Below are 15,465 nucleotides of genomic sequence, written 5' to 3'. Positions count from 1 at the left end.
TTCTTAGGCGCTTCCTCTTCCCTGGAGCTGTCTCTGAGCAGTCCAGCTACCCGGCTCTTTCCTGACAGTCCAGCTACCCGGCTCTTTCCTGACGTTCACACTTGGGTGAGCCTGCTGAGGCCTCTGAGCTCTCCCACTCCAAAGGCTGTTTTTACTTAAAACATAAAACAAAAAAACAGGCCAATAACATTGACCTACCTACCTTAATTAGCGTTGGTAAAGTGTTTTAATTATGATCTTGTATGCTCTATCATCCAAACACAAATTTGTTATACTTTTTTTTTTACTTGTTTTAAGTTATACTGTGTGAAAATTTCCCCTCATACTGTTTTTGGGTAGAGTTTAACACTTACAAAATTTCCACTTCATTTGCTTTTTAACACCAAACTCCTAGAATAAGTCTTTTCACTTTCCTTCTAATTGCTTCTTATTAGGTCCCCCCTTCCCCTGGTTTTGCTAGGAACAGGTCTCCATCCTTCTCATTCTCTTGGCGCACAGCTCGCTCATGCTCGCTCCTTCTGCCTTACTCTTGTCTTTCTTGCTTTCAACGCGCTCGCCCCATGTTCTTTCAACATGCTCACCCAATGGTCTCTTCTCCACCTGCTCGCCCCATGTCCTCTCCTCCACTTGCTCTCCCAATATCCTCTCCTCCACGCGCTCGCCCCATGTCCTCTCCTCCGCGTGCTTCCCCCAGCCCCCCTCCCGCTGTCTTCTCCTCCACGTGCTAGTGCGATGTCTTTCCTTCACGTGCTCGCCAGATGTCCTTTCTGCCCTTCCTCCTGTGGTCCCCAGAACTCTTCTCCTGTGTCTCTTGTGTGTTTTATCTTTTGATGCTTCCACTCTCTCCATCTTTTGGATTTTCTCTCTCAAACTGCCAGGGACCACTGAAAATAAAGATGCCCCGTGTTTAGTTTGTCCCCAAAACCCTCCACCCCATTCAGGAAAATAATATTATGTTGCGGGGGCGGGGTAAAAGATATGTCAGGAAGGAGCAATGAGTTATCCATCCACCTACCCACCTACCCACCCACTGGGTATGCAAGGAGTACCTGTGAGTACCAAGCACTGTACTGTGGAGCATACGGTGACAGAGACTACGAATAAGGTAGCCCTTGCTGACTAAGGGGCTCAGACTCTAACCAGAAACAAATAGTTCAACAAATTGCTATGATATAGCTATGATCTGGGCTACACAGACATAGGCGAGAAGAAGCTGGAACTTCTACAATGAATGGTAGAAGACACAGGGAAACTCATAAATCACGTGACCCCTGTAGAAGGTAGGTACTATGGTTTGGAGAACACACTTGGAAGTGGTTTGGGTCGCTGAAGGTCATTTCAGGCAAATGACAAGAGAGTGAAGCTGTTGTTGAACATGGTGGATCCAGGGAAGGGGGGGGATGCAGGCAGATGAGGCTGTAGCAGGGAGAAGGCAGCTCTGTGGAAATCCTGATGTGCTGTGCAGTTATCTGGGTGTTATTGGGTAAATACTAGGTAGTTGTGTGCAGACAGTGTGAAAATATGTGTGCTGTGTGCATCATAAGGATATTAAAAGCAAATGGATTTGATGTATTTCAGACATGAAACAGACAGAAGTGGTGGGTGACTGGATATGGAGGGAGAAAGAGGAGTTGCTAAAATAAGTCTGCTTTCATTTGGCCTGTTTCTTCCCAAGAACTTCACATTCCCTTGAACTGGTTTCTTTTTCTAGACCACAGACTTCCTCTTGGTTGGTAGGGTGTTTTCCTAAGGAGTCTGGCACTGCAAGTTTCTATGCAGCTACTTGGATTTGATGCCTTAAATGTGAACAATGAGATTATGTATTCTCACTCTGCCTGGGTTTGGCTATTTGGTGTTGAGCTTTGCTTGTTCTGGTGTGGGTGGGTGATTCCACTGCTCAGCTTCTGAGGGAGACAGATTATGGGGTGCATGGGGCTAATAGACCCACATACATGCCGGTGTGGTGGTGGTGGGTAGTAGTGTAGGTAAGGAAATAAAGAGAATTTCAACTGGCAAGCTTACAGCCCAGGAGCCCTGATGGTGTTTGTGAGATGGAATAAGTAACATTTCCAAATGGTGCCTAAAATAAAGAGAATTCCTGTTATCTTTGTAATATATTATTGGAGGGCTCTTCCAAGGAAGCGGGGGGGGGGTGGCGGTGGTCAGCTGTGGGGCAGTGGACTGTGCCATCAGACAGAAAACTTGGTAAGGTCAAGTAGATTCAGAAACCCCAGTACCCTCATACCTGAGGACGTTAGGTATTTCATCTACTCCCGACCAGGTCCTGGGACATGTGACCAGGACACCCCATGGAGAGGACTGTGACAATCAGTCACATAGGGGCAACATCCAAAGCCCTTCCTCAAGCAGATGAGGCATCCCTAACATCTCAGACCAAGCCAATAGAAACCATCTGCTCTTAGACCCCACCCCACCCCCAAATGCATATAAGGCCCTGTCACAAGGAATCAAGGGCAGGAGAGCTATTTCATCAACAATCATCTGAGAGCTGACAGCGTCTGTCATATAGAGCTGTGTGTAGCACTTTGGGGAAGAGACGTCTCTCCTGAAGCTTTTGCTGCTGAAAGCTGCTCAAGCCTACCAAGGTCACTTCCTGGTCACTTCCTAGTCACTTCCTGGTCAGTGGCCCTGACCTTGGCTCCTGGCCACTGCACTCCAGAACAGTGGCAGCCATGGAAGAGACCTGGCAACTTGGCTAGATCCAATGTCCCCCACTAACTTATGGCACCCATCTGCCCTCTGTGCTGTGGCCACAGAAGATCAACTTCCCCTCCTTTCAGAGGGTACAGCTCTTTGGCCGCTCTAGCTGTAACTCTTTTCTTGTTACACACACTCTAAAATTGTTTTATATTTCCCCAACTGAAAACTGGGGAATGTTTTCATTCATACCAGGTGGCTGTTCCACTGTGGTATTTTTTCCCCTTGGTGGCTTATGACCAAGCTAGGATTCTCCTGTCTTAGAATTCACTGAGAGATAACTATACTGACTTTCTATAGGACTTCACATCATGGCTTAAGGAATGAGACACTGTTGAAGGGTATTTGATCACACTGTGAACCTCGAGGTTGTCTTATTTACTGGAAAAAAAAAATCTGTTTCTAGTTGTAGTGTGACTCAGCCCTTAGCACACCCCTTTAATCCCTCTGGCTTGAATACAAACATGTCTTTAGTACACACCTTTCATCCCAAATAATGAAGGTAAAGTTAATTTGCAGAAGGAAGCAGCCATGTTTGAAAGTGATGTCTAATTGAGTGGCAGACAAAGTGATGAATCAGGGAAAGATTTGACAGAATTGGATATGCCCAACTCTCTGCAGAGGAGGGAGGAAAGGGAAGCTACCTAAGAAGCAGACAGAGAGGAACAGTAGGAGGCGGCTTTACTGGGAGAGTTTTACAGAGACAGGTTGAAGAGGGAGCAAGCTAGAGACAGGTGAAGACAGAACAAGACAGAGAATGAGGAGCCAGAAGAGTAGAACAGATTAACAGAGTTAGTATGAGGCCAAGCAGAGCCATTCATTAAGAAACTGAGAGAAGCCAGACTGAATCAGTCAGGTTGGAGATGAGTTTGACCCAGAACATCTGAGTTGACCAGCCAGTCAGAGTTCAGAAAGAATTAGAAAGGGTGAGTGTATTCAGCAGTAAGTCTCAGAGGCAGAAAATATTCTAGGCCTAGATTAGATTTTATGGAGGGTAGAAGCTTCCAGAATCTTCCAGGCCTAGACTAGCAAATTAGGACAACAATTACATCAGGCAAATAAAAGACAAATTTACATCTGGTGGTCATCATGGTTGGAAGAAAACCCAACATGATTGGAGAAGAAGAAAATCCATCAGCATTGTGGAAAGCAGAAGGCATCTGACTGACAGAAAGCCACAGAGGAGAAATTTCTCTGGGATCATCTACAGAGGAAGCAAGAGTTCTTTAAGTTGGGCTGGACTCCCAGAGAGATATAGGAGACTCCAAAGAAGCAAGAGCTTTGAGCCCAGAGCAAGAAATGATGCAGGAGCCTTTGAGATAGCAAGTCACAGTAAGCCACCCAAAATAGACAATTTTAATTAGATAGTCAGACTTTTCCTGCATTTAAAAAAATGGAATTTTCCATTTTCTGAAATTTCCATTTTCAGATCCCTTAAGAGCAAAGAAAGGATTTGAGGGGGTTGAACTAGCAGAACTCACCGCAACTGTGACCACCAGAGCAAACCCCTCCCTAGTTTCAATTGCAATCTTTATATCTTTCTTTCCTCTCAAAAAGGGCTGAAAAGTAGCCGTACAACAAGAAGGATTAGCTATAGTAATACAAGGGCTTGAGAGACAAAAGACAGAGGAAGTAAGAGAATAGGAACTGTTTAATTGTGAACCTATGGCACCTAATGAAATTGAGGATCAAGGTAGACAGCCCATTGACAATGGGTAGGAAGCCTAGCTTGATGGTGGGAAGCCAGGCATGGAATGCAAGTGCCTAGATGTCTTGTGTATGTGCAGACTCATAGAGATCTAACTGTACCTTGATAAACAGACAAGGGGAATAGGATTACTTGGAAAGCATTGGATTGTAGAAAAAAACTGCTGGATTAGGCCAACCTGCACACTTTAAAGATGTTTTAACATCAGAGTGGAACTCAGGGAATGTATGAATCTGGGGAAAAGGTTTTGCCTATAAAAGACTACGGACTATAGGTTCCCTCAAAATTGATAAAGATCTGATCTGAATAAGAGAAGCTTCCTCATGAAAGGCCTCAAGGAAGGAAGAGATGCAGAGTGATAGCAACTCAGACAACACAGAAAGCAGATCCCCTCTGCATGGAGACAGCTCAACAAACCAGCTAAGGGACAGATTGTTTCTCAGACTGGCAAACTAGATGGAAAACCTTGGTGCCGAAGTGCATTGTTGGTGAAGAACAGGTGATGGGGACGGTAGTTACCAAGGATCATTGTGTCAGTGGATCTTCACAAGGACATCCAGACTTTCAGGTTTGGGGATCAATACTTGTCTGATATAATAGTTAAACTATGTACAATTTTTAGCTTAGACAAAAAGGGGGGAAATGTTCAGGATATTTGATCACACTATGAGACTGTGTCATTTACTGGGGAAAAAAATCCTTTTCTTATTGTGGTATAGCTCAGTCTTTCGCTCTCACCTTTAATTCCAAACAATGAAGGTAAAGTTAGTTTGTAGAAAGAAGCAGCCATGTTTAAAAGCGATGTCTAATTGAGTGGCAGACAAAGTGATGAATCAGAGAAAGATTTGACAGAATAAGATATGTCCAACTCTCATGAGAAGAGAGAGGAAAGGAAAGCTACTTGGGGGTCAGTGCAGAGAAAAAGAGGCAGTTTTACTGGGACAGGTTGATGAGAGAAGAAGCTATATACAGGTGAAGACAAAACAAGCCAGACAATGAGAACGACCCAGGAGATTAGAACAGATTGCCAGAGTTAGTTTGAGGCCAAGCACAGCAATTCAATCAGAAGCCAGGCAAAGCCAGGTTGAATCACTCAGCTTGGAGAGGAGTTTGAATCAGAACAGCTGAGTTGAACCAGCCAATCAGAGTTCAGAAAGAACTATGAAGGAGTGAGCTTATTCAGCAGTAAGTCTCAGAGGCTAAAAACATTCTAGGTCTAGATTAGATTGGATGGAGGATAGAAGCTTCGAGGACGAGGCCTAGGTTAGCAGACAGAGGTAGTAAGTAATGGAGAAGACAATTACATCAGGTGAATAAAAGTTATAAGTTATAAGACCCACTATGTGTGGATCCAGCAGCCCTTCTTTACCTAACAAGCCATCCTTAGACTGCTCACTTCAGTTGACAATTTTCTGCTTCTACTGCTTCTGTCCAAGAAGGGTCATTATGTGCACATTCACTCCCCAGGTCTGGGAAGGGACATTATGTACACTCACTGTGTGCACACTCACCATGTGCACACTCGCTTTGTGCACACTCACTGTGTGCACATCTGCTCCCTGGTGCCCCATTCTTCGTGTACTTCTCTAACATTTTAGGTGTGTTACATATTGTTTCTTCACATTCATGCATAGATTTCTGTCTTGAATATTTAATCCTGAATAGCCTCATGCTTGACTGATGGCATTAATGGTCCTGATTATATGTCCTTCCTGAACCCTCATGCTGTTTACATATTCCTTTGCAATTTCATTCACTCAGGCATATTTTCCCATCTTTGATTCTGAGATCAGACAGTCTGACTTTGAACTTGTGGAGTTTGTACCAAAGAGTCTGATTCCAATTTTGATGTTAGACTACAGATAAAATTTAGACTTCTAAGCTGCCCTTCCTGAGAATGGTCCCCATAGGCTCGCCTTAGCGAAGGAGTGACAATAGATCCAGGTTCTCTTCCTGCTGGATGGATGTAGAGAACACATAAACTCCTAGCTTCTACTCTAGTGCTGAGCCTGCTGTCCTGTTGCTGTGATTCCAGCCGTGATGATTGTGGCCTCACCCTATGAAACTGTAAACCAGTCCCAATTGAATGCTTTCTTTTATAGGTTGCCTTGGTCATGGTGTCTCTTACAGCAATAGAACAGTGACTAGGACCCTTTCCTACGACTCTCACTTTGTTAGGAAACACATGAGCATCCCCTGATATCATGGCATCGTTGGGCATGTAGATACCCTGACCCACACACAATAACTCCTCTCTATCCCTATCTGAAGCCCTACCAGTAGACAGGCTCAATCTAATTTTTTTCTCTCTTGCCATCCAAATTAGCTTGCTCCCTATTGTGTGTGCAATAAACTGTGTGTATGCAATATTAGTGGCCTTGATATCTAGCCTATGAATTAGGGGCTAAGTGGAGCCTTACCATTATAGGGTGACTATAAAACAAAAGCTAAGGTATATGATGTTTGTATATAGTTGGGAAAAGTGCTCTCTTGTCATGGCCATTGTCAAGCAAAGCACATGGAGTAACGTTCTATTGCCCAGTCCCCTCTGTCCACCCATTGTGGGTGAATCCCCAAACTTGAGCTAAATGGTTATTGTCTACAACTTTGTGGTTCTGCAGTCTTATAAAGCAAGAGGTGAGTGATAAATCAGGTGTGCAGACTTCTAGACTCATGCTGGGGTAGATGAGAGAGTTTCCAAACATTATCAAGTCTTATGGTAACCCACAAAGGGTTATAGTCAAACTCAGGTTTCGTTCTTACCACTTTATTTTTAAGAGTTTATTTTGTTTAATTTTTTTTTGAGTGTGTGTGTGTGTGTGTGTGTGTGTGTGTGTGCTAGGACTCTTAATAAGCAATTAAAAAAAAAGCCTTAAGTAAGATTAGCAATTTGCACCTTTTTAAAAATTAACAGCGCTCTGTTGTTTTGATATTGAGCTCCATTACCAATTTGCATCTTTAAAGAGGTGTAACCTTTCTCAGATATTTTGCTCTGTGTTCTTATATTTAACTAGCAAGGCTCGATTCTTACATTGCTTATGCTGCGTTTACTACTACACAATTAAAGCAAGCAAGGAAGGAGAAACAACCTGAGGCTCAGGAACTAGGGACATGATGCAGATTTCAGTAGTGTAGCCTATCTGAAGGAGGTGAGCAGTTCTACCAGGAAGTAGCCCTGTGCACTCAGGAGACACACTATGCACACTATGTTAGTTACTTCATTGTTGCTGTGGTAAGATACCACGATGGTGGCACACGCCTTTAATCCCGGCACTCGGGAGGCAGAGGCAAGCGGATTTCTGAGTTCGAGGCCAGCCTGGTCTACAAAGTGAGTGCCAGGACAGCCAGGGCTACACAGAGAAACCCTGTCTTGAAAAAAAACAAAAAAACAAACAAACAAACAAAAAAAGATACCACGATCTCTGTAAAAGCAACTCAAATAAGAAAAGGGATTATTTTGGCTTATAGCTCCAAAGGGGTGGTGTCTACCATGGTGGGGAAGGCATGTACGGGGATGGAGAAAGCATGGTGGCAGGGGCAGGAAGCTCGCAGGTCACAGTTCCATCCATTTTGGAATGGAGAGGCCACGCTGTTAACCCTCAAAAACTGCCTCCAGTGACATAATTCCCCTGCAAGGCCGAGCCTCCTAAAGATCCCATAACCTCCACAACCTGAACACCAGGTGGGGAACCAATGAGGGACATTTCTCATCCAAACCACAGCATACATCAACAGAAATTTCTTGAGTGGTTTGGGGACGATATCTCATTTATTACAGCCACTCCAGAGAACAGTCAAACCTGCTGCCAGCTGTACAGAGTCACGAACTCTTCCAGTTATATAATCAGAGCTGTCTCCACTGAAAATCTATTCACCATGTTTCCCAATAGAAGTAAATATGTTTTAAAACTAGATTTTGTGACTTGAATCCCCAGGACCCATGTAAAAAGCCTGGGGAGGCAGCATGTGCCTGTAAATTCCAATGTCAAGAGGTGGAGACACAAAGACCCCAAATGTTTGCCTGTCAGATGATTCGGCAATTGGTGAGCTTTACTGGGAAACCCCGTTCCCTCCCAATGAGATGGGGCACTACTAACCTTGACCTCTAAGTCCACACAGGCACTAGTAGGCACACACATGTGTACTCACACATAGCACACACATCACACACATATACACTAACAGGCTTACACACGTGTACTCATGTGTAGCACACACATATCTCACACATGCACACACATGTGTATTTACGTAGAACACACACATCACACACATCTACACTAGCAGGCTTACACAGGTGTACTCATGTGTAGCACACACATATCACACACATATGCACACACATATGTAGGGTCTGAAAATTGCTGAAGGAAGACCCCAGACTCAGATAGTGTGCAAAGACACAGAGCATTTATTCTGTACAAGCAACCAGCATGTGAGGTTCAAACATTCTTTGGAAATGGTGACCCCAAGCCTTTTATAGGGAATGCGGGGGATGGAACTCTCTAGAAGGATTAGGTAATCTAAAATTTCATTGGTGAGTGCTAGGGGGTCGCAGGTGGTCGGTGGTCTGCATTCCTATGTCATGAATATTCAACCATGTGATGAAAAAGAGATGTCCAGCACAGATGGCCCTTTCTGGGATAAGATATTTCTCCATTTTTGTGGTTATCCTCGGGCTGTTCTTTGGGATGGGGCTTTAGGACCTTATTTCTGGATTTTATGGTCTGTCCCTGGAGCTGGTGCCTTATGGCTTTCTTTTCAAAATCATGCCTGGTCCTTAAATGGAGACAAATGGGATTTATGTTGTCCTTTCAATACACACGTGAACTAACAGGCATATACATGTGTACACAGACACATGAACAAACATATACATACATACTCACACATCACACACATTTACACATCATACATGCATGCATACACATACAAACATGCACTAACAGATATACACATGTATACACAGACACAAACCAACAGGCATACACATGTGTATTCCTATAACACATATGTACAAACACACAGAGACTCATGCATGTACGTCTGTGCACACAGACAGTTACACCCCCTAGAGTAATTGTCTATACATTTTTCAAATTATACTAAATTATGAATCTCTTCTTTATGATGATGTAACCAATAAGCAGATGTTATGAATCCAGGAAGAAAAGCGATGTGTTTGTTTTTATCAGTGGTCTAGTGACAACTGGAGCCCACTTTATAAATTGTCTCAAACCCGTGTGATCGGGAACAGAGCCAGACCTTGACAACTCCTTCCTGTGACCTTGAAAGAGTGCAGGCATTCTTCGTACAGTTTAGAATTCTATGTGAAACCTAAAAGCTTGAATTTTATCTTTAATTAATGTCATTTACCTCAAGTTCATTGTTCTTTGGTACAGTAAGTAGAAAAATGATGTCAATATTCACAGAGGTGGAAACAGGCTTGGGGGAGCATTTGGGCAGGACCCACCTGGCAGCCATCTGGTCACATGATCCATCCTCAGTCTTGCCTTTGGCTGCCTGTGAGTGTATGCTGTCCCCATGGCAACGATCTGTAGTGATTTACATGGGTTTCTTTGGAGAACCCCATTCTGGAAAAAAACCACAGTATACTTTAGTTTATCATTTATAGCTCAGCCAAATGATCTTTGGGCTTTCAGTATTTTGTATTTCTAGAATCCAAATGAAATGTAAACACAGTGTATGTGTTGCTGCTGAAGTGGACATGAGTGCCTTAACAAGGCGACCATTGATAAGACCAGCTCTCTTATTGTTCCAAAGGTAATCCAGAGAGAATAAAGAATTTGTTTAAAATATTTATTTATTTATATGTGTGTGTATACACATGGTGTGTGTGTGTCTGTGCAGTTGGTATGTGTTGTGTACATGGTCTGTGTATGTGCACACCTGGTATGGATGCACATTGTCTCTCTGTGTGTGTGTGGTCTGTGTATCTGTGTATGTGTGTGCACGTGGTGTGTGTGCACATGGTATATGTGTGTGTATACACATGGTGTATATGTGTGTGAACATGGTGTGTGGGTCTGTATACACATGGTGTATGTGTGTGTGAAAATGGTGTGTGTGTATGTATGCACATAGTGTGTGTGTGTGTGTGTGTATACACATGGTATGTGTATGTGTGCATTTAGTGTGTATATACACCATGTGTACACATGGTATATATGTGTTTATACATAGTGTATATGTGTGTGCACATAGTGTGTGTGTATACATGGTGCATGTGTGTACCATGCCAGGCTCATGGAGGTCAAAGGACAGCCATGTCAGGTGATCTTTCTTTGATTTCATTTTAGAAATGTCTCAGATTCTTCTTTTTCTACACAATCCATGTAGGCTAGCTCACACAACCGTTTCAATGAGCTCCCTTTGCTGCTGATATTGTGTATTCCCAATGCAGAGCATTTTAACCCCCTGCATTCCACTTGTGCTGGATATTGCCATCGAAGCTTCCCATAGGAGTCTCCAACTTAAGGATCCTCAACTTCTCCTCTCCCTCATCCCTTCTGTCCCCTGGCATGTATTGAAACCTTGCTGTGACCATCCTAGCACAATGCTAGAAGCCAGCCAGTTCCTCACCTGTGTCTGCCTAGTTTAACTTCCCTTTCAAGACCTACCCTTGTCTGCGTCTGTCTGCATCTGAGTCTGTGTTGCTGCTGCCACTCTGAACTGCCTTGTAGCTGCTCCCCTACTGGTGCTTTTGCAGCGCTCTCCTGGAGCGCAGTGGGCTGCGCAGACGCAGAACAGACCTGTGTGCTTTTAGGTGCTAGAAGGGTTGTGGTGTGTGGATGTGTGTGGATGCCATTAGGAGTAGGGTTGGCTCAAATTGAACCTGGCAGAAAGACAGTAGGTGATCTGAGGGCCTTGAGTGATGGAAAAGCTTCACCATTAAATTGTCACTGGGTTCATCTGTGGGGATGAGGAATAAGGTGACCGGACTCCAGCTTCTCAGAGGCACCACACCCAGACATACTCTCTGACAACTAAAACCCAGACGAGACACATACATATCTCCAGGACACTTTATCATGTAGATCTGCTGGGGACAGAAAGCAAGGATGGGGTGGGGAGGTGTGGATGGCAGCACCTCAGTAAAATTGGGAACTACAGGTGTCAACAGGCACCATTTCACCGAAAATCCTGATTTTGTCATTTAAAAAAAAAAAAACAAAAAAACTCCATTTTTGTCAAGAACAAAACAAAAAGCAAGCAAGCAAGCAAGCAAACAAACAAAACAAAACAAATTTGTTCAGGCCTCCAAAAATGTTTTGTAGCTAAGAGAGAAACTGGGCCATGATGCATTTATCTTGATATTCAGTCTCCTTAAAGATCACTGGGTCATTTGGGCAACCTTTAGGTGACTCTTTCATCATGGGATCTTTCTGTTCCAACATGGCAACATGGTGGAGTGGGGGCGGGGCAGGGGAGCAGGACACAGGGTTAATGGGTACTGCAGACCCATTGGATTCCCTCAGTCAGCTCTGATGGTTATTTTCATGCTGGTCCCCAGCTTTGATGATTCAACTTAAGATTTTCCAACTTCACAAGGGTATAAAAGTAATAGGCATCCATAGAAACTGTACTTCCAATTCTGATTCTGGACCTTTTCACAGAATTGTGGTATGTTACATGATATTCTGACAGTCCTGGGCAGCAGCCATGATTCCCACCCTTAGTCATGCCTGCAATTACAGGCGGTGTGACCGTAACTCTACAGCATGCTCTGTTGCCAAATTACAGTGTTTGTCTTGTAGAACAGGATGCATTTTTTTGCTGTCATTTTTGTGCATGTCACAGTAGACATGTGGAGGTCTGAGGAAAATTTGTGGGGATTGAACTCAGGTCAAAAGGCTTAGCTGCAACCACCTTTACTCACGGGTCCACCTCAACAGCCCAATTTACACTCTACTTTATTTACAATGTCTACCTCATAGTACACGCTGAGATGCATTTGTAGTCAGAACCAGGCTACCACACTTCATCTTGATACCAACTGCCAGAAATTCCATGACGTTGGTGGAAAGCTTGAAAAAAGCATTCACAGCCTGAATTCTGGCAGGACCACAGGCAGAACTGTTTTGTCTGGTTTGGACCTACACATGGAGACTGTATATGGAAAGTAGACTCTGTCAGCGAACAACATAATATAAAACTTGCGTTGTTCGGTCCAGTGGGAGTTATCAAGGTAAATTAGACCCAATACACAATGAGATGTATTCGAATCTCCATGTTTTCACAGAGGGCCTGGCACTAAGAATGTTCTTGAATCCATAAGAGAAGGCTATTGACTCCAGATGATTCCAGAATCAACCATTATTCTTTTTTTGCAAAAGAAGAAGTATAGATTAACTGCATGCCTCTGAATTACAGTATCATTAGATTTGGCCCCAAGGAAGGACAAGGAAATGATGCTTTGCATCCAGGAAAGTGTACACTCGTGACAATGCGGGGCCCCAGGAGGAGTGGGAGCCACCGGGGTAGAGTTGACTTTTCTGTCTTTGCTGGACTAGTGCACAGCATTGCTGCGCCAGGAGGCAGAGAGTCTGCTGAAAGCTTTGGAGCTGGCCTCCGTCTTCAAAGGTGATGGTCAAGAACAGAACACGTGACCTCCACCACAGACCAAAGAAAATAACCAGCAGCTGTTACCTCAAGGGACAAAGCCTGGGGTTCCCTCGGGTCCTACAGCAAAATCCTCGGCGGTTTTGCTTCTTTTTAAGGAAGTAGCAGGCAGGAGAGGACCTGGTTTGGAAGCAGCCCCAGTTAAACCAATGCTGGTGGTTAGAGACGCGTGTTTGCTGTGAAATGGCTTAGAATCCAGATCTGCCCACCCTCTTAGAGAGCCGAGAGGGAAATGGCGGTTGAGCCTCCCAATGTGTGCTCTCCTACTTGGGATGCAGGCTTTAACCGCACCGTCAGGGTGTGCGCACACGCAGGCTAAATGTCTGCAGGGGGATGGGGGAGATTCAGCCACATTTCTTAGGGTGGTGGGAGGCATTGCTCTCAGAACCTTCACCTGGATGCTTGGAACAAGTGTCCATGCTGGTCTGCCAGCAACTTTAAAGCTTTTTATTTTATTTTATTTGTGGGGAGGGGGCAGGACAAAGTCAGGTGAACTATGCTAGATATATTGATATCAAGGTCTTATAGGAGAACCAACTCTATTCATGGCTTTAACCAGTGTTTCTTGCAAGTAGACCACACCTGGGGGCGGGAGCTCTCTCAGCTCCTCTTTCTCTAAGCCCTATTAGGAATCCTCCTTGTTCAGGGTTTTCATAGGCCAGTGTGGCACCTAAGAGACAATAATGCATACAGGACTCTGGAGATGAATTTCAAGTATTGAGTCTTCTAGCGATTTGAAATGTAGCCAAGCCTCTTCTCCCATCGCTACTTTTCATTCCTTATAATTTCCTGAGAAACTTTCCTACCGGGAGACGGCTCAGACAGTGACAAACCGAATCCTCATTAAAACAAAGAAAGGTTAAGGGGAAAAAATAACCTGTTTAAAACGAGGTGCCTCCCCAGTCTTTCAGCTATAAATTGACAATAGGATTTATATAAATCCATAATTGTAACTTTTACCTGCAGTTAGGCTACTTAATGATGGAAAAAGCATATAGCCGATCCTGTGGCTTTAATGAGGATTCTTTTTACAGAGTTAAAAAAAAATCCCACCAAATTAAATTCTGCCAATTTACTCCATTGCAAATTGAGTACCACCCTGTGAGCCAAAAGGGGGGAAAAGGTAGACAGAAAAAAAAGGGGAGGGATGGAGGAAAAAAAGTCATCAAGGAGCTTAAATCAGTTACAGCTAAGTGTGTAAAGTCAGCGTGGGCTTTAGCCTTTAGTCATGAAGAATATATTAGATTTTTAAAAATAAATGGCTTTCTGCTGAGTCTTCATTGCAATGGCTTTCTGACTTTTAATTAAATTTTCAGTACTCATGGTTGCTTCCCGTGTTCTTCTGGCCACAGAGCATTGTCTCCATCATTAAGTGGAGTGGAAAACCAATTGGAGATTATTAAGCTTGTTCATTTCTTTGTCATCAGTAGCTGGCGACTCTCCTCCTCGTTTCTACTTGTTAAGTAAGGAGGGGGCTTCTACCAGGCTATTTCCCAAGAATGAGCTAAGCTCTTGCAAACGGAGCAGATTAGCCTAACGCGGGAGCTTGTTAAATGTTCCTCATTATACATTTCTGGTCTGTTTCATCAGTGTTAAATGAACTTAATGTAAATTAATAAAAACAGGTTTGCATTATTTGTAACAGCATTGAGAGCAAAGAGGAAAACTGTAAGCAACACTAAACTCCCGGCTCACACTGGAGTTTGCACTTTTCCCTGGCTGCCCTCTTGGTTCTGTGGGACTGCACAAGGAGCTCTGCAGGCTGAGTGTCCGGGCCTCCGATCCTCCCTCCGCAGCAGAGCATGGCGGTTCAGCCCTCCATGGCAGGCTCTAATTGCTAATTTGGTACTGCTCTACAGAATTTTGTCTTTGCTCCTTTTGAACTCCCTAGAAACAAAGAGATTTATGAAAATCACATCTTCTTGCACAGAACAATCTTCAACAAAGGAATTTGAATTTTTATGTTATGAGGGTCAAGAGTGGTATCATCTTGGCCATAGAACCTAATGATGGCTTTTAAATTCATATTTGTTTTGATTTATAAAAATAAGTTCATTGCAGATGCTTCAAGGCAAATGTGTTAGGTAAAATTCACATTGTTTTAAACAGTGACAGTCTTAAAATACAGGATTTCTTCTCCTAATTAAAGAGAAACCAAACTGAAAAGACACTTAAACACGCACTGCAGGTCAAAAAGCCAAGGGCCGCTAATCTAAACGATAAAACGATTTAGCTCAGAGATGTGGAATTAGATGCCCATGAGCAAATCAGAATAATTAGGGATCCCAGGACTTAAAATTTCAGAACCTTCATTAACTAAAATAGAATATGCCTAAATTATAAACTCCTTTTGAATATATTATTAGAGATAAAAAGCTACAGGGATGTAGACCTCA

At 43.5% G+C, this 15,465-nt stretch overlaps 1 protein-coding gene across 1 annotated transcript; it reads right to left on the bottom strand.

Annotated features, from left to right (window-relative positions):
- Positions 1 to 275: 275 nt before the first annotated feature.
- Positions 276 to 13,338, bottom strand: LOC110293958. Its single transcript, XM_021161867.1, has 3 exons — positions 13,097 to 13,338; positions 9,900 to 10,020; positions 276 to 884 (listed from the first exon to the last, which is right to left on the bottom strand). Exons 2-3 carry the CDS (start codon positions 9,970 to 9,972, stop codon positions 457 to 459), a joined length of 501 nt encoding a protein of 166 aa, XP_021017526.1. The 5' UTR covers positions 9,973 to 10,020; positions 13,097 to 13,338; the 3' UTR covers positions 276 to 456.
- Between the last annotated feature and the right edge of the window lie 2,127 nt (positions 13,339 to 15,465).

This window comes from Mus caroli, chromosome 5 (genome assembly GCF_900094665.2).
Source record: "Mus caroli chromosome 5, CAROLI_EIJ_v1.1, whole genome shotgun sequence".
In the NCBI taxonomy this organism is placed as follows: domain Eukaryota; kingdom Metazoa; phylum Chordata; class Mammalia; order Rodentia; family Muridae; genus Mus; species Mus caroli.
Note: the sequence above shows the minus strand (reverse complement) of the source record. Positions and strands in the feature narration are given on the sequence as shown.